This window comes from Psammomys obesus, unplaced genomic scaffold (genome assembly GCF_907164565.1).
Source record: "Psammomys obesus unplaced genomic scaffold, mPsaObe1.curated_primary_1811, whole genome shotgun sequence".
NCBI lineage: Eukaryota > Metazoa > Chordata > Mammalia > Rodentia > Muridae > Psammomys > Psammomys obesus.
In genome coordinates, this window is record NW_026589137.1 from 11,264,778 (window position 1) to 11,291,489 (window position 26,712).

Genomic DNA, 26,712 nt, shown 5'->3' on the forward strand with positions numbered 1-26,712 from the left:
CGATTTTCTTTCTATTAAAAAAAAAAGATTTATCTATTTTATGCACATTGGTGTTTTTTTCTCCACGTATGTCTGCGTGAAGGTGGCAGGTCCTCTGTAACTGGAGTCACAGACAATTGTGAGCTGCCATGTGGCTATGGGGAATTGGACCTAGGGCCCCTAGAAGAACAGCCATTGCTCTTAACCACTGAGCCATCTGCTCACCTCTTCCCACCTCTGCTATTGTTATGCTCTTTATGGGTGCTTCCAGACTGTCTTGTTTTTAATCTTACCAGCCTTCATCTCTTTCTCCATATTGCTGTTAGCAGGCATGTCTGACCTATAAGCTGTGGTCACACATGGCTATGAAAGCTAGGACGTTGGCCCAACCAAAACTAATCATAAACATATTAAGATGTTATAAGATTATTTTGTGATTTGGAGGATGGGTAATAGGATTGCACATTCCTCGAGCATGAACTCTGTAGATGAAAATGTCATACACACTGTCAGAAGCTTGAAAAATCATGGTATATAGAACTCTTAGTGATCTTAACTTTGCCTTCCATAAATTTGGGTAGGCAGAACACATGCTTTGAAATTCTGGAAAATAATGCACAACTTTTTGTTGTTTTTTTTTTTTTTTCCAGACAGTTTTTTTTTTTTTTTCTGTTAACAACCCAGGCTGGCCTTTGCCTTACAGAGATCCTCCTGCCTCTGCTCCCTGAGTACTAGGATTAAAGGCATGGCACCACAGTGTCCAGCTATATTCACATATTTTAAACTCTGACTCATTCTATGTATTTTAAGAAAAAAAACCTTAAAACCCTTATAGCATGTCCTATCTTTTACTTGGCTACCTTTCTTTCTTTTTCTTTATTTCGTTTTTGAATCTTTGTGTTTTTTGTTTGTTTGTTTCTTTGTTTGTTTGAGACGGGATTTCTCTGTGTAGCCTTGGCTCTCCGGGACACACTTTGCAGACTAGGCTGGACTCAGACTCACAGAGATATACCTGCTTCTGCCACACTGAATGCTGGGATTATAGGCATGTACCACTGTGCCTGGCTCTTTTTTTTAAAACACATGTTCTAGAGAGACCTCATTTTCCTCTCTTCTTTCACCCTTCTTCTGTTTCCTCTTCCTTTCCCCTTTTATGCCCCCTTCCTTCTTGTGGTTGACAGTAGCAAGTGCTATAAGTGCTGAGTGCAGAGATATAAAACAAAAATGTATCTTTATCACAGTAAGAAATATAGAGATCTTATAATCCCCCTGCCTGCGTTCTCCCCTTTCCTGTGTTTCCTCATCCCAATTGTTCCTGTTTTCATCTGTGTGGGCTACCTCAAATAACACTTTCCTGCAGTGCTATTACCTGTTCCCACCTTCCTGTCTCTAGGAAGGGACTATGGAGGTAAGTGATGACTATAATATTACATCAAATATAATTCTGATGATTATCCAGGCCATGCTAAAAGCACTTCCCATATGCTACCCATTGTATTGTCAAAAAATTATGAGGTGGGTAGTTGTTATTAAAGTTGAATCAAATGGACTTGGTGATGGATTGAATGTGGAGGGGTAGCAAATAAGGAACCTCTGCAATTTTACAGTTTTTGACTGAAGGAAGCGAATCAACAGTGGATAGAGAATATGCCATCTCCTGAGCTAAGAAGGACTAGATGAGGAAAAGTTTTGGTTGGGGAGGGGAACAGAAAGTTTGAAAGTGGGAGACTGCATTGTTTCATAAATGATTTTGTTTCCTAGAGGCTTCAGACATAGTGTAACAGATATTTCCTTCTGGTTGACAGGCACTCAGAAACACCACTGTCCATCTCCAGAGGGCAAACTCATCCTCCAGTATCTCATCATTAGCTTGCTGGAAGGAGCCCGGCTATGTTCCTCAGACCCTGGCCTTTTTCTCGCCTTCTTTCCTGGTTTGCCAAATCCAGCAGACTGTCAGGACAGCATGGACTCACTTCCTTCAAGTTTCTGAGGTGCTTGTGCCTCCTAGGCCTATTGCCTCTCATATGGTGGGCGCAAGCACTCCCCTACAAGATAGGGGTTGTAGGCCCTTGGACATGTGATCCATTCTTCTCAAAGGCCCTGCCTGAGGTTGCTGCTGCTTTAGCAATTGAACGAATTAGCTGGGACGTGTCGTTTGACAGGAGTTACTCCTTTGAATATGTGATTCTTAATGAAGACTGCCAGACTTCAAAGGCCCTCTCCAGTTTCATTTCCCACCAGCAGATGGCCTCAGGATTTGTTGGACCTGCCAACCCTGGCTACTGCGAGGCAGCCTCACTCCTGGGAAACAGCTGGGACAAGGGGATTTTCTCTTGGGCTTGTGTGAATCATGAATTAGATAACAACCGTAGCTACCCGACCTTTTCTCGGACACTCCCTTCTCCTATCCGGGTGCTTGTAACTGTAATGAAGTATTTCCAGTGGGCTCATGCTGGGGTCATTTCCTCAGATGAAGACATTTGGCTGCATACAGCCAGTCGAGTCTCAAGTGCTCTTCAGAGCCACGGCCTGCCTGTCGGGGTTGTCCTGACTACAGGACAAGACAGCCAAAGCATTCAGAAAGCTCTCCAGCAGATTCGCCAGACAGACAGAATTCGCAGTGAGTGCTTGCTCCTGGCTGAGGTTTAAAGGTGGTTTTATTGAAAAACATGACAGTCTCTAAAAGGTTGTCTATAATCATACCCTAGGCTAGCATGTTATTTCCTAGTTCGTTATGTGCATGCTTTCTTTCATGCATACTCAGACACCAAGAATGTGACTTCAACAGAGCCAATCTTGGAGAGTTATTAGGGATTTCGAGAACTCTATAGTCAAATGCCCTGTGTGCCAGCACTTGATCTCAGCACCTGCTGTAGGAAAAAAGATTGATAGCAAGAGTACTGTAGCCACATCTGATCCTGTCTTTGTCCTGAGGACCACAGCAATTTCAGACTAACCACACTATGTGCTCTTATGGTTTCATTTTTGTCTTTTTTTTTTTTTTTATCATGGAGTGGAGATCCATGACTCCATTCTGAGTAGTTCCCTTCAGGGGTGCCCAGTACAATTTTGTCATCACATCTCCCTGAGAACTTATCTTCTCCCAAGTGCTAAAGTCCTTCTCTCCCCTTCCTACTGAAGAAGTGGGATTATTCTCCTTGCAGCATGCAGCTCATTGGTATGGAGGACCCTTAGGTGGTGAATGAAAGCATAGCAAAGCAGGTGTTATGTTAACATCCCTCTTATTTCCAGGGAATCTTTGCTTGGAAATGATTCTTGCAGAGGCAAAATGCAGGCAAAATGTGCCACAGAGGACTTGACTCACCAAAGCTTCAATTACCAACATGATTTGAGTTAATTTGGGGAGGGAGCCTTCCTATTTCTTTAGAATCAGATTAATTTTTTTTTTTTACATTTCTGACAGTTTTAATTCATTTCTTTTCCATCCTCTTTACTGAAATTTTAAAAATAAATACTCTCTTTACTTTTCTCTGGAAGTGGCAATGATATACAGAAACATGGGTCATTGCAAAACTGCAGACACATCATCACTTTAGGGACTGTAGCTCAGAGACCACTCCTCAAGCTCATTGTTTTTAGCATTAGTCTTGGTCCCAGTTATTTATTTACCATAACAATGGACTTACTACAGCATGGTCCATCTTAGGCCTAGGTTATAATCAGAATCCATTTTAAATTTTAAATGTCTCCACTATCGGACCTTAATTGTGATCTTTGCTGGAAGATGAAGGCCAGAGGTTTTAGTTCCAAGAGCTACATTAGTTCCAGTCTATAAGACCTTCAATGTTAGGCAATCAACATGGCTCTGATTATTTCATAACAGAACTTGATCCTTGTCATGCACAGAATTAGTTTTAAAAATATAAAATCATTTCTAGGGAGGAGCCATGCTAGAAATAAAACAGCATATTTAGTGTCAGAACTTCATGTTACAGAGCTTTATGAAACACTATGTCTCTTAGAAGCTTACATTTTAAGAGTGTTTCATATCCCATTCATTTTAAATACTATACTTTGAGCTGATGTTTTGATCCCTATCATGAACTATTAAACAAAATCCGGGCCCTGGGCCTCATTTGTCATCAAACTGAGAGGGATTAGGATTGAGTGTTCACCCCCACCAATTCCTTTGAGGTAGAGAGGTTGCAAACATGCATTTTATTTTCCTGCCATTGGAAGCCTATCTTTTTCCCCACTATTCTTGCATTATCTGAATACGAGAATTACCTGGGCATCTTTTCAAAATGACTGAAACGACCTCCAGAAACTTGAATTGAATTGGCCTATGGTAGATCCCCAAGCAACACTCTTTTAAATAGCTTCTCTGTCACTTCTAAAGCTCAAGGAAAATTTAGAGTCACTGACTTTAAGCTAATTAAAATGCAAATGATTGTTCCTCATTTGCCTTAAGAAGACTTTGTTTAGTTCACATATTTTTGATGACAATATGAATCACCTCAATAAAGGGATGGGGATTTTGAGAATGAGGGGTGAATCCAACAGAGACTGTTTAAGGAGCAATGAAAGCCCCTGTGTAACAACAAGGATGGCAGTAGCAGGTGGAGGAGGTGGACTCTGCAAGAAACAATGTTGGCAGGATTATATGCTCCAGGATTATTTTCCTCTGATTCTGACAAACACAGGCAAACTCAGATGAAGAGTCATGGGACCTCAGTGACATGAATTGCAATGTGATGGAGTATGGAAGTAGAGAAATTGAGTTGTAAGTTGGGCTGTGGACTAAGTATGATTTTGTGTATCTCTGTGTAGAGTGAGCAAAGAAAAATGTGGTTCCTGCAACTGGTTCAATTAATTGCTGGAATTTGAGTCTGTGCCAACCAGTAGGTGAGATATGGCAGTAGAAGTTGTAGAAGAGAAGTGAGTGTTAGAGAAAATAAACGTTTGGATCATTTCAAAGAGGTCTTATTAGGTTGTGAAACCAAGAGCTCATAACACTGTGAATCAAGAAGGAAGTTCTCCAGTGTTAAAAATGATGCACACACAAAGATTATATGAAAGTGAGTTACTGGATGGAGAGAGAGGGAAGGAAAGAGAGAGAGATACAACGAGGGGAAGAGGTAGGGTTGCCACAACAGAGAAAGGGGAGAAAGTAGGAAAGAGGGAAAAAACAAGACAGAGAGAGAGCAAGTGTGCAAGAGCAAGAGAGAAGTAAGAGGCAGGGGTCCATTTATAGCTCCTGGGCAGCTGAACCACACTTGTCAAGCCTGTCAGGTACGTCTGCCTGACAGGGGACACATGATGACATCATAGATTACTAGGCAACCAAAAAACAGGCTGCCTAAATGCTAAAATTCCTCTTTTTCTATAATTAAAAAAAATGAGAAACTTGGGCTGCTTCTCATGTAAAGCAAGTTAAAGTATATAAATGTAGGTTCATTGGAAGCAAGTCTTCGTTGCCATGCAAGGGGTTAAATGAGAGAGAGGAAAAAAAGTAAGAGCACCAAAATGTCTAGATTACAAGGTGAGGAGGAGAGAAATCCCTGCCCTGGAAAGTTCAGGGTAGATTAGGCTTTTGTTGATAAGTGGGTAACTGGCAAAGCTTCTCTTCTGGCTACTTCCTGCTGACACAGTGGTCATTGTAGGGAGGTCAAAAGGCTGAAATGTTGGCCAAGTCCATGAAAAGCAGGTTGTTTTGATGCTGTCCAGGGTCTGTGAGAGCATTTGTGGTTGGAAGGGAAAAGTGCAAGTGCAGCTTGATGACGTCTGTGAGGTCAGACTGGAACACCTGTAGGTAGTTACTTTGGCACTGTTGTGGATGTAGGAAACACCTGGGTCTGGCAGGACACTGGAATATATATATATATATATATATATATGCAGAAGACAAACTTAAGTAGGCTATGGAGAAAATTCCTAAAGGTGTACTTTGGGAGAGCGAACAGAGGTGGAAGGTTTGGATCAAAGAAGAGACTTGAACATGGGAACCTCCACTTACTCAATCACTGGAAGTAGTTAAAAAGTTTTTGCTTTGGATCCGTCATCTAAAAAAAGTGAGGCCAAGTTTGGTTTACAGAGGTGTGTGAGCTTATAGGCCCTTAAAGCAGGTGCTAGGTGTAGAAATCTGAAATTCTCCAGAAGACATCCCAGAGGAGAATCTGGAGGAACGCATAAATGGACTATTCCCATTGGGCAGGTAGGAGTCAGTGAACTGTCACAGCTTTCCAAGAGCAAGGTTGACTCATTAGGTTAGTATGGTACAATTTGTTCCAACAGCTCTTCAGTGTTGGCCAGAGACCAAGAGTACAGTTGCCTGTAGCAGACAAGGTTTACCCAGCTAAGATTGTGTAGGTGTGCTAGAAGGGAAGGGAGTGAGACCGTGTTGGTAGAGGGAAAATCTCACCCAAGGGAGAAGAAAGTCCTCGATAAAGGGTTTAGATGTAAATTGGAGAGAGCAGTAGGAAGCATTTGTGCAACTAGAAGTGAAGACTCATCAATGGGCCAATATTGGGTGTAGGAAAAATCTGGTAACCAGGAATTGATGCCAACCAGAGGGAAAGACTCACCAATCAGGTGGTATGGAGTGCAGGAAGGCAGCAATCAGGTAGCCAGGAAAAGGAAGCCACAAAACCAGGGAAAGGGGAGGAATCCCACCCTTTGAGATAGGAAATAGGTGAGAAACTTAAGCTGTTGATTGGCAGTACTTATCTGGATCTCATTTGACCTGAGAGGAGGATTCAGATGGAGTTCCTACAGCTTACAAGAAATTTTTTTTAAGTTTACAAAGGAGATAAACTTTAGCCATGTTAGCATCACAATTGTAATTTGCAGTAAAATACACAGTATGCAAAAAGGCAGTAGACATACACATTTGTGTTAACAACATAAGCATTCTTTAAGGTGAGCTCTGAAAAGGCAGAAGCCTTTTGTGAAGTAGAAGCAGCAAAAGCTCACTTGATCTTAACCTTTAGTATGATTACACATTATGGAAGAGAGACTTTTTTATTCTCTCTATCCAGAAGATGTATATAAGTCTAGCTCGTGAGAAACAATTTTTAAGTCTATACTTAAAAGACAAACCAAAGGAGAGACTCAAAATCTTGAGCTTGGAACCATGATTGTGGGTGGTATGGTGGAATGTTTTGTATTCGTGTTACATTAATAAATCAGAGCTCTAGTGATAAATGTCAAAGCTCTGGACAATCAATATAACAGTAGGTAGCAACAGGAGGAAATATGAAGCATTTTTTTTATTTATTTAGTACACCTTATGTCACTGTAGACCTTGAAGCCTTTAGAATTTACATTTACCAACCTAGAAGCATCTTATTAGACCCTCAAACATTTATAACTCCCATTTGTTTAACCTTAAAACACTTTTCAGACCCTCAAAAACTTTTTTAGAAGCTCATAATTTAACTTCAATATCCTTAGGCCTTGTTCCCAATTATTTACCATGAGACATAGGTGAGACTGCTATGAACATTCACTGTCTTTTAGCTAAAGGGATGGTGAAAGGTTACATGTGAGGCCGGTTTTTTTGAGTCTGGTAGCAACGTAGACTGTCAAGACCTGACAGTAGCAACTCTAGGAGTGAGGCTTAAGGCCTGGTCTCCTGCATATGAAGAGAACTGGGAAGACATCTGAAGTCTTCCAAGACAGAAGCTGGCTATATGACCGTGAGACCTGAGTGTGAGATTAAAATAGACCTGCAGCATTAGCTGGTCTTGCCAAGGCTGGTGAAGGTCACGGAAACTAGGAGCCATTTGTCTTCCACGAGGCCAAGGAGATCAAAGGCTTGAAGTGTCTGTGGCTCTTGTGCTGGTTGAACCTCCATGGTTGGGCACAGAGGACAAGCCTGCATGGGAACATTTTGACTTCCAGAAGCCAGTCTGCCAGCAGGCAGTCATGGCTTGTTGAGGCAGCCCTGGAACCAATATCCCCTTTAGCTGCATTTGAAACAGTTACTTGGACGAGTTGACTTTGACTAGAACCCTATGAGTTGGGGCATTGCAGACCTCTGTCCTCCTCCTCCTTGCCTTCTTCTGCAGGGATGCCAACAGTCTCAGAGCAGCAAGGTCTGGAGCATAGTTTTGTGTTGTAGATGGGCCTATCGGTAAGGCTCCTCTCTTATTATTTTTACCAACACCTGTATGGGGACTCAGGACAATCTTCAGCTGTTCAGTTAAGATGGCAGTGAGACCATGTTTGCATATGTAGGGCTATAAATATATTTTTGGAGGTTAGAGGACTTGATCATCTATGAGATTATTGACTATTAGCTTGCATTTCTTAACCATTAAATATTAGGACTTTAGGATTTAGTATATAAAAACTCCATAGCTTATAAAAGTCCAAGGCTATACTATTTATTAATAATATTACCATATTTAGAAAATAAGACCAAGAATATTTTAACCTTTTGATAGTGAAAATATAACAAAATGACCAAGTTTTAACATAAACAAATTAATAGATCTCAATTTAGCTTATCTTTGGAATTATAGCATGTCGTTTAAGGGTTTCTAGGCAAAAACTTTCATTTAGTAATACTCGAGTTATAAGTTTTAAAACCAACACTATAGTAGAGCAATATAAAGCAATTTTAAAATTGCATTTGAATTTATTATACCAAACCTATTAGCCATAAAGCCTAGTACTGAATCCGGATCACAGGTACCTCTTGGCGGGAGAAACAGCATTCATTCATTAATTTAGAAATTGATAAAGACATAGGTAGTTAGATATACACTTTAAATGAGCTTAATTTGAACAGGCCTTTATAATCTTGAAATTTCAACGTCATATAAAAATTATTTTGAACCAGGATTGAATCATGTATATGGCATGTTGTAAAAATATAACTTTAAATTTATATAAAAATCCATACCCATTTAAAATAAGACTTGTTGCTTTTAATCTAAAAGGAGACAAAATAGTTAATTATGACTAAGGAAGACTTATAAATGTAAATCCAATGAGTAAATGATATAAATCATTAAATAAGAATTTACAGCATTTTAAAATAATTTTTAAGAGCAGAGTGTACAGAAATTAGGAAGAAAAGAATTTTTTTTAAAGGTGGGAAGTAGGGCCTTAGCGGTCAGTAGGTCAGAGATATTTTGAGAGCCAATGTTTAGAACACAGCTTGGAGTCCCTTGTGAGTCAGGAAGGGGTGAACGTCTGTGAGACCCCAGCAGATGGCGTGACTTCTCTTGTTCTAAAATCAACATGGTGACTTGCCATATGAGGTATGCTGCTGCAGCAGCATAGCAAGACTGGCGTCATGTGACCCAGGGTGCAGGCTGGCTGGATGGCTGTCCCAGCTGGGTTTGAAACTGTGTGTGTGAGTGGCATGGCTTAGTGGACATCTGCGCAATTGAAAAGAATCTACTGAGCATAAGCGAGAGAACATGGCAGGAAATTCGCTTACCTAACAGAGTTGGTTTAGAAGCAGGTTGTATCTGAGTTCACAGCGGCAGTTCCAGCCGCTAAAAGTGAAGTCTGGTGTGAGAGTCCCAGTTTTTCCAAGCCAGTAGTTCTAGCTCAGCGTGAGAATCTGCCTTGTCCCTAGTGCTGGGGGAACATGGCAGGTCTCAGCAGTGTCTGAGCTGCAGTGAAGGTAGGTTAAAAGAAAGGCAGAGAGAGGGGTTGAGAGAAAGTGTGGCATATGTGGTTGAGTTAGGGATACGTGGAAGAGAAATAAAATCTGTTGCAGGCATCGTGGCTCGTGTAAGGGATCTTGATTTGACCAGACCAGGTGCTACCAGGAACGCCCTTCCAGGCTCAACACACCAATGAAATGATGATGCGCACAACACGTCTATATATGAAAGAGGCTTATTGGATGGAGATAGAGAAAGAGAAAGAAGGAGAGAGAGACACATAATAGGAGGAGGGGAGGGGCGGTGCCCCTATAGAGAAAGGGGAGAAGGCAGGAGAGAACGAAAGAGTGCAAGAGCAAGAGAGAAGAAGAGCAAGCAGAGGTGATAAGCAGGGTCCATTTACAGCTCCTGGGCAGCTGAACCCTGCCTGCCAGGTACGTGAACCTTGCAGGCGACATATGATGACATCATAGGTTACTAGGCAACCTAAATGAAGCAGGCTGCCTAAATGCTAACATCCAGAGGATGATGATGTAACTCAATAGGACTGAGGTTTTTTGTAGAACACATTGTAACACAGAATACAGTTGGAAGGGACCCCTTCCTTTGAAGGGATCTGCTAATAGTTGTAAGACTGAGTCACAGTAGCAATGATGGCACTCTTATGTGGCAGTGGTAGTAGGTGCTAGGGGCTGGTAGTGGTGATAGGGATGGAGGGAAAAGAAGAGCAGGCTCTGGTCCATATGCCACTTCTGTTTCTGATAAATTAATGCCTCAATTTAGGCCACATTACTGGTGCGTCATTGGAAGTGTCTTTCTCAGAAACAAGTCTGAATCGTGTTTACATAGTACAAAGGCAATGGTCAATTAAATAGTAAAGTTACAGTAATAAAGGTACAGACTTTTGGAGGGTGAAACAATAGAGGCTTTATTAGAGGTTAAGTTAGATGTTAAAGACAAAAGCAACCATAATCCATTCTACCTTATGCATAAACAGCATTCTATAGTTTACAAGGTATTTACACATTGAACATCTCATATTTTCCAAGAGACAGTTTTTTTTTTTTTTTGTCTTCAAAGTTTACAATATTTATGAGGCTCCCAAGAGCAAGTAGATAGGCGAAGGCATTGTTAATGCCAAATAATAGGGTCAATGAAGCCTCAGAGTAGGGGATTCAGTCTTTCCAGGGTTAGGGACTCATTTCTTTTAAATCTTGGAAGTGATTGCCAATTATCTTTATTTCTAACAAAGTCAAGTGGAGGTATTAATCAAAGACAAAGACCTCAACTTGCAGTCAGGAATACTAAGTGGGATTATGTAGGTTGTGCCTGGGAATCTAACTGAGTGGATATAGGGGCCAAAATTCCATCTACTCTCTGCTTCTCCAACCATGAGCCCTGCTGGAGGTTTTTGTCCCTTGACACAAAGCAGCATTCACTCCCCAGGCAAAGCACCTGAGGGATTGCATCCACCCATGAGAGGTTCCTTTTCTCATTCCTACAAAGGCCAGCAGGAGGCCTTACCTCTAGCTCTTCAGAGGACTTTTCAAATGACTATTTCAATCCTTCCTATTTTCTTACTTTGAAATCCTTTTGATTTGAACTTGCCTGGTTGTCTACCATTTGGGGTTACCTTTAAATCTTTCCAAATTGAAATTACTTAATTTTGGCAGTCAAAATGGCTTTCTCTTGTTCTCCCCAAAATTAGATCCAGTTTTCTATCTTTATAACCAGGGCCCAACTAGCTTCTGTTCATTAATTACATTCCTGAACGTGAAAGAATAACTGATAATACCTAATAAATGATATTTATTGAGAGTTGATTATATCCTAGGCATTTTGAAAGGACTGTTTCATTCAATTCTTTTAATACTCCTATAAAATAAGGCCAATTATTGTTTTCCAATTTTAAGGGTAAGACCTCTGAGGCAGCCAGGTTAAATAACTTGCCTATGTCAAACAGCTAGTGAGTGCCTATCTTCAGGGTTATGTGCCATAGTGGCTCTCAAATATAAATGACCACCAGAATTTCCTGGAGGGACTCTTCAGTTTGCTGGGTTTCTTCTCCAAAGTTTCTGATTCAGAGAGGCTGGGATGAGGTCCAGAATAGGCTTCATCAGAGGCCTATTTCTGATAAGTTCCCAAGTGTTGCTCATCCTTCTGGCCTATGGACTATACCTTGATAACTGATCTATGAAAGGACTTTACTGTCTCCTCCTTATTGAGATATGCTCCTAAAACACATTTAACGAGAGTCTGTGTTCTCTGGATCACGTATAATTCAGCCCTTCTGTTTCCTTTCTTGATTCTTTGGCCCACTGATGAAATGATTTTCAGTGTCCCCAGGTATGCTAGGTTTAAGCCCTGTGTCCAACACTAATAACAGTGATATCGATAATGCTGTAGTGAATGGTTTTAATCCTGATAAGTATTTTGGTATAAAATTTGCTATGGATAAATGTAAATTTGCCTAAATGTAAATGGTGGGAAGACCACCTGCATTTATGACGAGATCCCTTATCAGCAGTGATCAAGCCATTGAAGACTAAACACTCGAGGAGATCTCTAAACATCTAAGCTTTCTTCACTATATCTATGCCATATATACCTTTTTTCTCCTGCTGTCTGCCCTCCCTTCATTCTCAGCAACTCATTAAACTGAAGTAGGCTAAGATGAATGTCAGGGAAAGAAAATGGCACAAAAAAAAAAGTCTAAAATGTAGGTAGAGGGCTGAAGAAGGAGGGTTTCCAGGGTTAGGGACTCATTTATTTTAAATCTTAATTGAAAGTTCACAAACATGAGTTTAGTTTGAAAGGCTTCTGCAGCACTAGTTAGTAGAACCATTTCCATCTTACAGGGTGTGAAACTATGAGCAGTTTTATCTTCAAAAGGATCCTATAGTCACTGTATCTGTGAGAGGTAAAGTGAGATCTGCTGGTTTCTTTTAAACAAGGCCTTCCTGTGATTCAGACTGACCTTGAACTTGTTATAGCCCAGGCTAGCCATTCACTGTAGTACTTCATCACGATCATCCTGCCCACTTCTCCCAAGTGCTGGAATGACAGGCACACAGGACAATGTCTGACAAGTTTTGTCCTTTGAAGAATATAAATCATTTATCTCAAAGAAATAGGGGCTAGAGAATTTCAATACAGGAAGAGAAAAAGAAGAGTTGAGGAACCCAGAAACTCGGCTTTCTCATGACATTTCTTTCTAGTAACACAGAAATTGAGAGAGGATCCTACATGGCTTACCACAGGTAGCCCCACAGCCTGAAGACATGGCTGCTAGGCAGCTCAAGTTGGGTACACATATACCAGACAGAGTGCTGTATCATCCTTGTAAGATGGGATTTCCGGAGGGTGTATTTTCTGATCCTTGTTTTGGTTTTAAAATGGCTTGACTGTTGACAATCAAGATAGAAACTTTAAATTAATATTATTTGGTGACCACCTGTTGACCTAAACCTTGTCTAGGATTTAAGTTTTCTGTGTACTAATCCTTTCCTGACAAGAACTTAGAGGTCAAATCCCATTTTAATGAATGTAATTTTGAGATAATAAAAGCTATTTAGTAAAAACCATCTCGAAGAACAGATGTATCCTTAAATCCCTGTGCATGAAGCACTGTCTATTAAATTAAGATGCTGTTGTTTGAATTCAGTATTTATGCTTTTCTCTTTATTTGTGTTCAATGGCAAGTTCTTGCCTTATAAAAATAGAAGCCCAAGATCATTCAGGTTCAATATTTCCAAAATTTTAATCTAGAAATGAGAGGGAAAGGTTGGGCTAGATACTCTTAAATTGTCTTTCTCATTTGGAAATTTGGACCTCCTCCCTTTTTAAAAATGCCGTTCCTATGTGTCAGCGCTCAGCTTTGGGGGTAAGATAATGGCACTCGGCATTAAATATAAGCTTCTTAATGTCTACTCATATAAGAGTATAACTTCCAATTGTTCTCCTTTTCTAATAATGTAAATAGACCCATGTCTCTCACTTCCAATGAGACCCTTAAAGAAAAATACATTAACACAGACTCTTTTCTCCTAGGAATTTTCTAGCGTGCAAACATCCATCTAAATAATGTTTAATGTGTGTGTGTGTGTGTGTGTGTGTGCGCAGAAAATAAATAGGACACAGTCTCTGACCCTAAGAACTTCAAAGTTTTATAGAAAAAGCGGTTAATACACAAATTAGGGCAATAAAGGGTGTCATGAGGGAAGCCAGTATAGTAAGTGGTAGCTTGAAGCTAGTGTTAGATGTAATTTTGAGTACAGGAAGCTTATTGGTGACTGTTTTCAAGTGTAACATTCATGAGGGAGAGGAAGCCAGAGAATTAGGTAGAAAGAACTGAAGAACAAAGGCCTCATTCAATCCCTAAGGGGTACTCTGGACCTGGGGCAGCTAGAATTGAGATGAAGAGTTTGGAACTTCCTACCACTGTGTGGACTGCCCATTGTGTATAGGCTGACCCAATGAAAGGCTACAATGTGCTAATAGTTGCTTTAGCAAACATCTTTCCAGGAGTGAGAAAGCCCTGATTTGCAGTTTGCTGATTTCCACAGGGTAAATCACCATTGCCACGGCCAATTTAAAGCTAATAGCATGTTGTTTCCTGGCTTACAGATGTACTGAAAATGCAACCATAGGCACATTGTGAGTCAACCCCAGGCAGCTTCAGTTCAGTGCTAAAGGCATGTGATCTTGTGAGAGGTGGCTCTCTTGAGCTGAGGCTAATTATTCGTGAGGCATTAACTCTTATATGCTAACATTCTCAGTAGCCAGGGAAATAAGTGTCAGTCCTGAAGTGTGTGTCTGGACGGCATATCCTAATAGCTCCCACTGCTTAACCACCCAGAGTACATAGTTCTATTTAATGTTTTCCATGCAGTTATTTCAGCATCCCTTAAGGGAATTAAATGAAACTTTTTGGTAACTGCAATCAGGTCCGTTTATCACTGCCTTTGCAGGAGAAATGGCAACAATGACTTACTTGCCAAGAACACCAATGAACTAACCAACTAAAGCACATGGTTTAGTTAATATCTCCAGATGCCCCACCCCCACCCAACAGACATGTGATTTGACTGACTGGATCAAATGAATTTGTTAGATGATGTAGTTCGGAAAGGGCTTCTCTTCCGAAGTCCAAATCTTGAGTTGCCAAACCTCTGTTACCACATTTTCCCATTCTATGGTGTGTGATTATCAACAACGGACACAGAATTCTTTGTGTGGCTCAAGACATAGCTCCAAAGATATCTTTAGATCTTTAGAGAATTCAAAGGCAGGTCTGAACATCTGAATACATGTGGATCCTCTTAGTTTTTTTTTTTTTTTTTTTTTTTTTAGGAGCTAATGGTCATTTAGGAACTCAAATTCAGCTGGGTTGTATGTGTGTTGTATTTCTTTAAAATCCATCTTCTAAGGTACTGGATACACTAAAATTTAAGGGGTGGCAGCTCTAGTTCCAAAGCAAAACTTTCCAGGAATATTTACAAAGTTTAAAGAAAGCTTTGAAGACACTTGAAGCAATACAGTAATGCCAAGACGAGTCATTGAATATAATTAACACACTTAGTTCCTGAGATTAAAGGTTCCATAGAAGCATGTATAATTAATATTTACCAGAGGTGATAGGACTTTTGCTTTTCTTCAAGGAGCTCAGAATACTTGCCAGGCATTATCTAATTAAACTACTCAATGTACCTGTGAAATGCATTGGAATCTGCATTTTAAAGATGTGGGCACTGAAGCACAAGTGGACTTAAACTAAACTCATTTAGCATCCCAAGGACAAAATTGGATATAAGACTTTCAGTCTCATGATCTAGCCGTCATTCTTCAACCGTGGCCCCCTTTAATCCAGTGTATTCTAGCATACCCTTGCCAAACAACATAGTTTCATAAGTCTCAGAAGAATTAAATTGAGTGCAAAGTAATTCCAATTATAGGGAGGTTAGATTGAAAAAGTTGAACATATCATCCACAATATTAGTAGCATTTATGGATGAGTAAATGTTAGTGCCATTCATTGTCTATAATAGCTTTGGTAAGAGTGGAGAACATTAGTGGAAATATACTGGAGTGCAAATTTGTAATGAGTGGACAGCAAAAAAAGCAGTAGTGGCTATGGGTCTCTTTCCCAGTATCTTTCTTATACAGGAGTAGATACTATCCATCTAGTGCTATGTACTAGACCCATCTTATGAATTTTCCCGTTGGATTATTACTACCTCTTCATGAATTATTGACGTCTGGAGGCACAGTGATGACAAGTCATTTACTTAGAAGTAAACAGCTAATACCTAGTGCTATCAGGATATAAACTTAATAGACCCTTCAACCTCAGGGCCTCTTTGCTGTCCCTAACTTATACTATTAGTCCTGTCTAGGATTAGTCCCTGGAGCCCATATACATGTCTCTCTTGCCTCTCTATACAACTCAGAGTTCCCACACATAACTCAGACTTAACTTAGGATCCTGGTATCTTGCTCATCTTATGTGGGCATAGGAAAGAAATTATATCTAAATGATTGCTCAGAGCACATTTATTTATTTCTGTTTGGTTTCTGACTGTATGCTTTACTATCATAACCTTTTTTTTCACCCCCTGGTTTCAGTAATCATCATGTGTATGCATTCAGCCTTGATTGGGGGAGAGACTCAGATACACTTCTTGGAATTGGCTCATGATCTGAAAATGACAGATGGGACTTATGTCTTTGTCCCCTATGATGTGCTGCTCTACAGTTTACCTTATAAGCACACCCCCTACCAGGTCCTGAAGAACAATAAAAAGCTCCGGGAAGCCTATGATGCTGTGTTGACTATTACAGTGGAGTCCCATGAAAAGACCTTCTATGAAGCCTACACAGAAGCAGCAGCCAGTGGAGAAATACCTAAGACGCTTGACTCACACCAAGTAAGTCCAGATGCACAAGTTGACATAAGCTGAGAATATAAAAATATGGAAAAACAAATGAAATTTTTTCTTTACCAAATATTCTGAGAATTATTTTCTTGTCAGATGAATAGCTGCCAACTTTCCCCCCAATTCTTATGGCTTTCTCTTCTCTCTGGTAATCTGAAAAGAAAGAAAGAAAGAAAGAAAGAAAGAAAGAAAGAAAGAAAGAAAGAAAGAAAGAAAGAAAGAAAGAAAGAAACACATTTCAACATCTGCTGGGGTTCTTCAAGGGGAGCTAATAAAATAGAGGTCCTTCTTGTGACCCAAGTTTGGGACCAATTTACCAACAAGACAAAAAGACAGCGGGCTGTAACTGCAGGCTACTGAGGAAAGCTGGCAGAGGGAGAGGTGGTCTTCCTGGGAAGTCTGTGTATAGTGTGTGTGTGTGTGTGTGTGTGTGTGTGTGTGTGTGTGTGTGTGTGTGTGTAAAATAAAACGGAGTGGAAGGGGAATAAAGCAGAGAAATAGGTGGAGAGCAAATACAGAAGTAAAGAAGAATGCTCAGAAGAACGAGTGGAAGACAGGAAGGCAACAGAGGTGCTTATGTTAGAAAAATACACACAGAAGCTTCCTCTCCGCTTCCTCCCTCACTTCTTTCCTTTCTACCCCTTTCCTCCCTCCTTATCTCCATCCTTCACTTCCTCCTTCTCTTCCTTTCTTCCTACCTTCCTTGCTTCCTACCTTTCTTCTTTCTTTCTTTTCCCTCTCTCCCTCTGCCTCCTTTTCTCCTTTCTTCCTCCCCCTTTTTCCTTCTTGCCTTCCTTCCTTCTTTCTTTTTCTCTCCCCCTCCCCTTGTTCCTACCCCGTTTCTTTTTCCCTCCATTCCTTTTCCCTCCCCCCTTCCCCTCCTCTCCCCTTCCCCTTCTCTCTTTTGTGACAAGCTCCCATTATAACAGATTCTGGCTTGGAACTTATAATCGCCTTGCCTCTACTTCCTAAGTGTTAGAATTCCAGTTGTGTGCACCCACTCCAAGTTCAGGTGGTACTTTCTAGAGACTAGAAGTTAGATGCAGACAGCCATCACTTTTATAAGTAGTTAGAATGGCATGTGGAAAAATTTCAAAGTTTACGAATTTATTAAGCATGTTATATTAGTGCTATTGATTCTCACTATAAATAACAGAGGGTTTCACATACATTGTACTAAATAATTATTATTTTGCAAAATGTGAAACAGACAGCTCTATTGGTGGTCAACCCAGCAAATCAGTCATGTCATCTATGAACCAGCTTGTTTTCACGGTTACACTTTTCAAATCTCAGATTTTCTTAACGTCCTCAAATGACTGCCACAGTTCCAGACATTTTACATAGCATGGATGCTCAGAAATGCAAAAGAGGAATGTTTCTTTCTTGCATTTTTGTTCAAGGTTGGGAAAATATTCTCTAGAAGTTGACCATGTAGACTTTCCCTTATACCCTCTTTGTCATAATTGTGTCTCTTACTAACGTGTGGATCAATAATCTGGAGAGAGGAAACACCACAGTGATTTAGTCTATAGATGACAGCAGAGCATGAACAAAACTGAAATTCAGTTAGTAAAGGAAAAGGGAGATGGTGTTTAATTCTCACATTTGCCAATAACATGCTTTCAGGCTAACTTCTCCTTTTTTGTCCAGTTGGTTCTTTCTCTATGAATAAGTGATTCATATGAAATTTAGGATCACATATGATTTACTGCATTGATAGCAAAGATTTTTCAGATTTTTTTCCTTTATGAAAACTGAGTCACAAAAATACTTATAGCACTGAATTTGTTCTGCATCACTGCTGATAGATATATTAGAAATCTCTTTTAGGGAATACACACACACCTGAACACAACTGTTCAACATAGTCAGGATTATAGGACTCCCACAAATTACTAAGAATGGTTGGTCAAACCATTCATTTTGTGATGTAGTTATGCACAAATGATTAAGTTGTTAATTTTTGAAATATAGTCTGAAAAGTTATCTTTTTCCTATAATCATCAGATTGAGGGAAGAAGAGGAGTGTGAGTGTGTGTGTGTGTGTGTGTGTGTGTGTGTACAGATGTATGAACACATGTATTAATAAAAAAAACTCATACTTTGCACTCTAGATATTTGGTTCAATCCCTTAGAGCTTGTGTAAAACATAAGATAATTAAGGCAAAAAAGACACCATTAGCTTGGCTGCTAGGCAGCCTGAACTCTGCTTTAGGCAAGGAAATAGAGAGCTACAACAAAGAATACAGAATTTATTTTAAAAAATACGTCATGTATGCATTTCTACTCTCACTTTTCTCACACCTAGGCTAACCAGTATAACTAAACAATGTAAAGAATGATAGGTGAGATAGTCTCATGTCTCTAATAAGCAAACCCTCATTTAAAAAATTACTCTTTTTAAAAGATATTTTTGAAGGCAGCTAGCATAGCAGGAATAAACTATAAAGAGGAGTTAGGCAAACTTGGGTATACATCCCAGCTTTCTGGGGAAAGACATAGTTACAGCTAGATAGGAGTAAGAAATTGTACAATAGGGTGACTGTAGCTTAGATGTTGTAACAGGTTTTCAAAAAGGTAGAGGAAAAGATTTTTTAAATATTTTCATTATTAAGTGATATATGAATGATGTCTTATTTACATTAGTTATCTTATAAATGCTATAAAGTTTAAGATATTATAGAAGATAAACATGTATAAAAACATCACGTTATTCCATGAACCTGTATAATTTTGTGTTTTAATGTGTCAGTTAAAAGTAAGCAAAAATAAAAACATAAAAGCCAGATCTCATCCCTAATATCTTTGGAAAGTTGCTTGGAGTTTCTGACTCTCAGTTTCTCCATCTATAAATTAGGAAGGCTTATCTCCTGGGAGTCTTTTTTTTTCCCCTGGGAGTCTTTTAATGTTTGAACAAAGTAACACGTATAAACTGAATAGTTGAATGCTTGGCTCATTCCTAACTTCTTTTCTACTTTTTTTTTTCATTTGAGGCCAGCATGATATTGTTGATTGATGGTGACACAGTATCAGTGGACAGTCTCACTAGCTATAATTTCTTTGTTTAGGGTTTTAAAAGCTTTTAATTTTTAAAAAATCTACTTTAAAAATTTTGTTTGATCATGTTAGATAAGGTTCTTTACATGCAAGTATGTAATTACTTTGAGTGTATCCTCTATCTTGTTCTTTCATACACCATCCCATTCATCCCTTTTGTCTCGCCTAGACAGTTTTACTTCTACTCTCACAAAATCTGTGAATATATGAGTTTACATATCAGGTATCCATCAACAGATGAATGCATAAAGAAACTGTGGTATAGATACACAATAGAACATATTTTAGTAGAAAAGAACAATGAATTTATACAGCTTGTTTTCTCAATGTTTTCTGAGGCTCTTTCAATATTTCCAGCATTTGACATTATTTGGCTTTGAGAATTTATTTATTTATTTTTATTATTAGTTATATTTTATTAACTCTGTATCCCAGCTGTATCCCGCTCCCTCATTCAATCCCAATCCCACACTCCCTCCCTCATCTTCTCCCTGCCCCTTTCCAAGTTCACTGATAGGGGAAGACCTCCTCCCCTTCCATCTGACCCTGTTTTATCAGGTATCTTCAGGACTGGCTGCAAAGTCCTCCTCTGTGGCCTAGCAGGCCTGCTCCTCCCTTGGGGACTGGAGAGTTCAAAGAGCCTGCCATTGAGTTCATGTCAAAAATAGTCCCTGTTCCCCTTACTAGGGAAACCCACTTGGTTACTGAGCTGCCATGGGATACATCAATCTGGCCCTTTCTCAGACAATTAGGAATAGTGCTTCCTCAAGACCCAGCTATACCATTCCTAGGCATATATCCAAAAGTTGCTCAAGTACACAACAAGAACATTTGCTCAACCATGTTTGTAGCAGAAACCATGTTTGTAATAACCAGAAACTTGGAAACAACCCAGATGTCCATCAATGGAGGAATGGATACAGAAATTGTGGTATTTTTACACAATGGAATACTACTCAGCAATCAAAAAGGAGGAAATCATGAAATTATCAGGCAAATGGTGGGATCTAGAAAAGATTATTCTGAGTGAGGTATCCCAGAAGGAGAAAGACACAAATGGTATATACTCACTTATTTAAACTTATAAGATATGATAAACATAATGAAATCTATACACACAGGCAGAAGAGTCAGAGACACCCCACCTTCCCACTGTTAGATTCCTACAAGAACATCAAGCTACTCATCCATAGCATATACGGAGAAGACCCAGGTCAGATCCACACAGGCTCTCAGACCTCTGTGAGCCCCCCATGAGTCCTGGTCAGTTGATGCTGTAGGCTGTGTTCTTGTGGTGTCCTGGCCCTCTGATTTTTCTGATCATTCTTCAGACTCTTCCACAGGACTCTCAGAACTCCGCCAAATGTTTGGCTGTGGGACTCTGCATCTGCTCCTATCAGCTGCTGGATGAAGTCTCTCTGATTTCTTTGATGATGATTCTGCTAGGCTTCTGTCCCAACACACTCTGCAGGCAGTGTTTTTTAATATGGTATCCATTTCAGTATCATTCAATGATGATCCCGCAAAACTCAAAAGTTTATGTAGTGCATATGTTACAACAATACCAGCAAAATTTACCTTGTACACAAAATAAACTGACACTAATTTGCATTTCTAAGTCATTCCATGCTTTCTGATAAGACTGTAAAATCCTCTGAAAACAATTTTATACTTGGTAAAGCCTGGAAAATCCCTTCTCAACTTTGTTTTGCTTGAGGCCCTTTGCATTCCTAGTCCCATCTAAACCTATGCTTTTTAAGAGTGACATAGAATTATTTGTCTGAAATCTCCATTTCCACATTTTACAAACACCTGTTTTTTTCTTCTGTATGGGGTGCACTACATTTCATAACTTTCATGACTCCCATTTTTCTTGATTTGTTTTCTTATTTATTTTGTTGAACACCTCTCCTAGTAGCAGCTGAAAAAAGAATGTGGGGTAAATAAAGTTTTGTGCCCAGAAAAATCTTTTTTTATTTTAATTTTAATTCTTTTCTTCACAATTTATTCATTATATATCCTGATTGAAGTCCCTTCCCACAATTTCCCTCAGTCCCACCTTTCCTCCTTCTTCCCCCATTCCCTTCCCCTAGTCCACTGAAAGGGGTTAGTTCTCCACCATTGGCATCTGCCCATAGCTTGTTAAGTCTCATCAGGACTGCCTGGATCCTCTTCCTCCATGGCCTGACAAGGCCGCATCATCAGAGGTGAGTGATCAAAGAACAGTCAACTGAGATTGTGATAGAGGCAGCCTCTGCTCCCCTCACTCAGAGATCCACATGGAGATGAAGCTGCCAATTGGCCATGATCGAGCCAGTTGGGGGTCTAGTCTTCTCCATGCATGGTCCTCCATTGGTGCATCACTCTTTTCAGGATCCCCTGGGCTCAGATCCTTTCTCTTTGTTGGTCTCCTTGTGGGGCTCCTGTCCCTGACATGTCCCTCTGTCCCCACAGTTCTCTTCTTCCATGAGACTCCCTTCACTCAGCCCAAAGTTTGGTTCTGAGTCTCAGCATCTGCTTTGATCCCCTTTTGGAAGGATCCTTTCAGAGGACCCTCTATAGTAGACTCCTCTCCCATCAATTCTGGTGTCTATGTTTTTTTTGTCATCTTGAATGAGATTTAAGCATCCTCTCTAGGGTCCTTCTTAGTGTTTAGCTATTTTATGTCTGTAGATGGCTATCCTATATTCTATGGCTAATATCTGCTTATAAGTGAGTGTATACTATGCTTGTCTTTCTGTTTATGGGTTACCTCACTCAGGATGATCTCATCTAGTTCTATCCATTTGCCTGCAAATTTCATTATTTCCTTGTTTTAATAGCTGAGTAGTATTCCATTGTGTAGATGTACCATAATTTCTGCATCCATTCCTCCCTTGAGGGACATCTAGGTTGTTTCCAGATTCTAGCTATTATGAATAAAGCTGCTATGAGCATAGTTGAGCAAATGTCTTTATTGAATAGTGGGACAACTTTTGGGTATATGCCCAGGAGTGGTATAGCTTGATCTTGAGGCAGTGCTATTCCCAGTATTCTGAGAAAGCACCAGGTTGATTTCCAATGGTTTTACAAGTTTGCACTGCAAACAGCAATGGAGGAGGGTTCCCCTTTCTCTACATCCTCTCCAGCATGTGATGTCACTTGAGTTTTTACTTTTAGCCATTTTGACAGGTGTTAAGATGGAATCTCAGAGTTGTTTTGATTTGCATTTCCCTGATGAGCATTTTATTAAGCATCTCTCTGCCATTCTATATTCCTTTCTTGAGAATTCTCTGTTTAGCTCTGTACCTCATTTTTAATTGGATTATTTGGTTTGTTAGTGTCTAATTTCTTGTCTTCTTTATATATTCTGCATGTTAGCCCTCTATCGGATGAAGGGTTGGTGAAGACCTTTTCCCAATCTGTAGGCTGTCATTTTCTTCTGATGACAGTGTCCTTTGCTTTACAGAAGCTTTTCAGTTTCAGGAGGTCCCACTTTTTATTGTAGATCTAAGATCCTGAGCTTTTGGTGTTCTGTTCAGGAAGTTGTCTCCTCTGCCAATGAGTTCAACACTTTTCCCAACTTTTTATTCCAACAGACTTAGTGTATCTGGTTTTATGTTGAGGTATTTGATCCACTTGGACTTTTATTTTGTGCAGAGTGTAAGATGTGGGTCTACTTGCATTTTTCTACATGTAGACATACAGTTAAAACAGCACCATTTGTTGAAGATGCTATCTTGTTTCCATTTTATGCTTTTGGCATCTTTGAAAAAAAAATCATGTGTCCATAGGTGTGTGGGTTTATTTCTGGGTCTTCAATTCGATTCCATTGATCCACCATTCTGTTTCTATGCCAGTACCATGCAGTTTTTATTACTGTTGCTCTATAATATAGCTTGAGATCAGGGATGGTGATACCTCCACAAGATATTTATTGTAGATGATTGTGCTAGCAATTCTGGGTTTCTTGTTATTCCATATGAAATTGAGAATTTTTTTTCAAGGTCTGTAAAGAATTGTGTTGGTAATTTGATGGGAATTGCATTGATTTGTAGATTGCACTTGGTAAAATGGCCTTCTTTACTAGGTTAATCCTACTGATCCATGAGCATAGGAGATCTTTCCATCTTCTGATATCTTCTTTTATTTCTTTCTTCAGAGAATTGAAGTTTTTTTCTTTTTTCTTTAATTTTATTATTTTATTTTTTTCTTATAAGTTACATTTTATTAACTCTGTATCCCAGCCGTGTCCCGCTCCCTCATTCCCTCCCAATCCCACCCCCTTATCTCCACCGTGCCCCTTTCCAAGTCCACTGATGGGGGGGGGAACCTCCTCCCCATTCATCCGATCCTGTTTTATCAGATATCTTCAGGACTGGCTGCAAAGCCCTCCTCTGTGGCCTAACAGGACTGCTCCTCCCTTGGGGGGTGGGGAGGCCAAAGAGCCAGTCATTGAGTTCCTGTTAGAAATAGTCCTTGTTCCCCTCACTATGGGAAACCAATTGGTTACTGAGCTACCACAGGCTACATCTGAGCAGAAGTTCTAGGTTATATCTATACATGGTCCTTGGTTGAATGTCAGTCTCTGAAAAGACCCTGTGCCCAGATATATTTGGTCCTTGTGGAGCTCCTATCCTTTCCCCATCATACTAACTCCCCTTCTTTCATATGATTCCCTGTACTCTTACGAAGGCAATATACAGCAAGCCTCTAGCCAACATCAAACTCAATGGAGAGAAACTTTAATCAATCCCACTGAAATCAGGGACAAGACAAGGCTGCCCACTCTCTCCATACCTCTTCAACATAGTATTTGAAGTCCTAGCCAGAACAATAAGACAACTAAAGGAGATCAAGGGGATACAAATCGGAAAGGAAGAGGTCAAAGTGTCACTATTTGCAGATGATATGATAGTATACATGAGCGACCCCAAAAATTCAACCAGATAACTCCTCCAGCTGATAAACACCAGCAAAGTGGCAGGATACAAAATCAAATCAAAAAAATCAGAAGCCTTCCTGTATACTAAAGTTTTTTTCATAGAAGTCTTTGGCTTGCTTGGTTAGAGTTACACCAAGATATTTTTATGGTTTTTTTTTGTTTGTTTGTTTTGTTTTTGTTTTTTTGTGGCTATTGTGAAGGGCATTGTTTCCCTAATTTCTTTTGCAGCCCATTTGTCTTTTGTATATAGGAGGGCTACTGATTTTTTGAGTCAGTTTTGTATTCAGCCACTTTGCTGAAGGTGTTTATCAGCTGAATGAGTTCTCTGGTAGAACTTTTGGGGTCACTAATGAATATTATCATAGTATCTGCAAATAGTGATACTTTGACTTCTTCCTTTCCAATGTGTATCCCTTGATCTCCTTTAATTGTCTTAATGCTCTATTAAGGACTTCAAGAACTATGTTGAGGAGATATGGAGAGAGTGGGCAGTCTTGTCCCTGATTTCGGTGGGATTGATTTTTGTTTCTCTCTGTTTAGTTTGATGTTGGCTATTGGCTAGCTGTGTATTGTCTTTATTATGTTTAGATATGTGCCTTGTAGCCATGATCTCTCCAGGACTTTAAACATGAATGAGTGTTGGATATTATCAAATGATTTTTAGCATCTAAGGAGATGATCATGTGGTTTTTGTTTGTTTGTTTGTTTATATGGTGAATTACATTGATGGATTTCCGTATATTGATACTCCCCTGCATATCTGGGATGAAACCTACTTGGTCATATGGATGATATATCTTTGATGTGTTCTTGGATTCGGTTTGTGAGAATTTTTGCATCAATGTTCATAACGGAGATTGGCCTGAAATTCTCTTTCTTTGTTGGTTCTTTGTGAGGTTTAGGTATCAAGAGACCTGTGGCTTCATAGAATGAGTTTGGTAATGTTCCCTCTGTTTCTATTTTGTGGAATAGTTTGAAGAGTATTGGTGTTAACTTTTCTTTGAAGGTCTGATAGAATTCTGTGCTGAAAACATCTGGCCCTGTTTTTTTTTTTTTTTTTCGGAATGGAGACTTTTGAAGACAGCTTATCTTTCCTTAGGGGATATAGTACTATTTAATTTATTTACCTGGTCTTGATTCAGCTTTGGTAAGTGGAATCCACCAAGAAAATTGTTTGTTTCATTTAGAATTTTCAAATTTTGTGGTATATAGGCTTTTGTAGTAAGGCCTAAAGATTGTTTGGATTTCCTCAGTGTCTGTTGTTATGTCCCTCTTTTTGTTTCTGATTTTGTTGATTTGGATAGTGTCTCTCTGCTTTTTAGTTAGTTTGGCTAAGGGTTTGTCTATATTGTCGATTTTCTCAAAGAACAAACTGTTGTTTTCATTGATTCTTTGAATTGTTCTCTCTGTCTCTAGTTTATTGATTTCATCCCTGAGTTTGATTATTTCCAGCCATGTACTCCTCTTGGGTGTGTCTGCTTCTCTTTTTTTCTAGGGCTTTCAGAAGAGCAGTTAAGTTGCTTGTATAAGATGTTTCAAATTTCTTTTTTTTTATTTATAAACTGGATATTATATTTCTTTTTTAGTTTTAATTTTTATATTAATTAGAGTTTATTCACTTTGTATCCCAGGTGTATCCCCCTCCATCATTCCTTCCCCATCCCACTCTCCCTCTCTCATCTCTTTTCATGCCAGTGCTTCAAATTTCTTTATGAAGGCACCTAGTACTATGAACTTTCCTCTTAGCACTGATTTCATTGTGTCCCATAAGTTTGGGTATGTTTTGCCTTCATTTTCATTGAATTCTAGAAGTCTTTAATTTTTCTTTCTTTCTTTTCTTTTCTTTTTTCTTTCTCTTTCTTTTTTTATAATTTATTCACTTCACATCCCGATTGTAGACCCTTCCCTCATCTCCTCCAGGTCCCCCTCCTCCCTCTTTTCTCCTATCCTTCTCCCTATTTCTCAGGAAGGCGGTCTTTCTTTTGTTCTTTCTCTCTCTCCTTTCTCTCTCTCTCTTTCTTTTTTCTTTCTTTCTTTTTCTTTCATTCTCCCTTACTTTCTTTCTTTTTCTCTTTCTTTCTCTCTCTCTGTCTTTCTTTCTTTATTTCTCTTTCTTACTCTCTCTTTCTTTTTCTCTCTCTTTCTTTCTTTCTCTCTCTCTTTTTTCTTTCTTTCTTTCTTTGTCTTTCTTTCTTTCTTTCTTTCTTTCTTTCTTTCTTTCTTTCTTTCT

At 39.4% G+C, this 26,712-nt stretch overlaps 1 protein-coding gene across 1 annotated transcript in view; it reads left to right on the forward strand.

The window, feature by feature from the left end:
• Positions 1-1,869: 1,869 nt before the first annotated feature.
• Gucy2f (guanylate cyclase 2F, retinal) overlaps positions 1,870-26,712 on the forward strand; it is a 139,805-nt gene continuing 114,962 nt past the window's right edge. Inside the window, exons 1-2 of the mRNA XM_055604984.1 lie at positions 1,870-2,599; positions 16,188-16,489. Of these exons, the coding sequence (XP_055460959.1) occupies positions 1,870-2,599; positions 16,188-16,489 (1,032 nt within the window). The remainder of the gene's footprint in view (positions 2,600-16,187; positions 16,490-26,712) is intronic.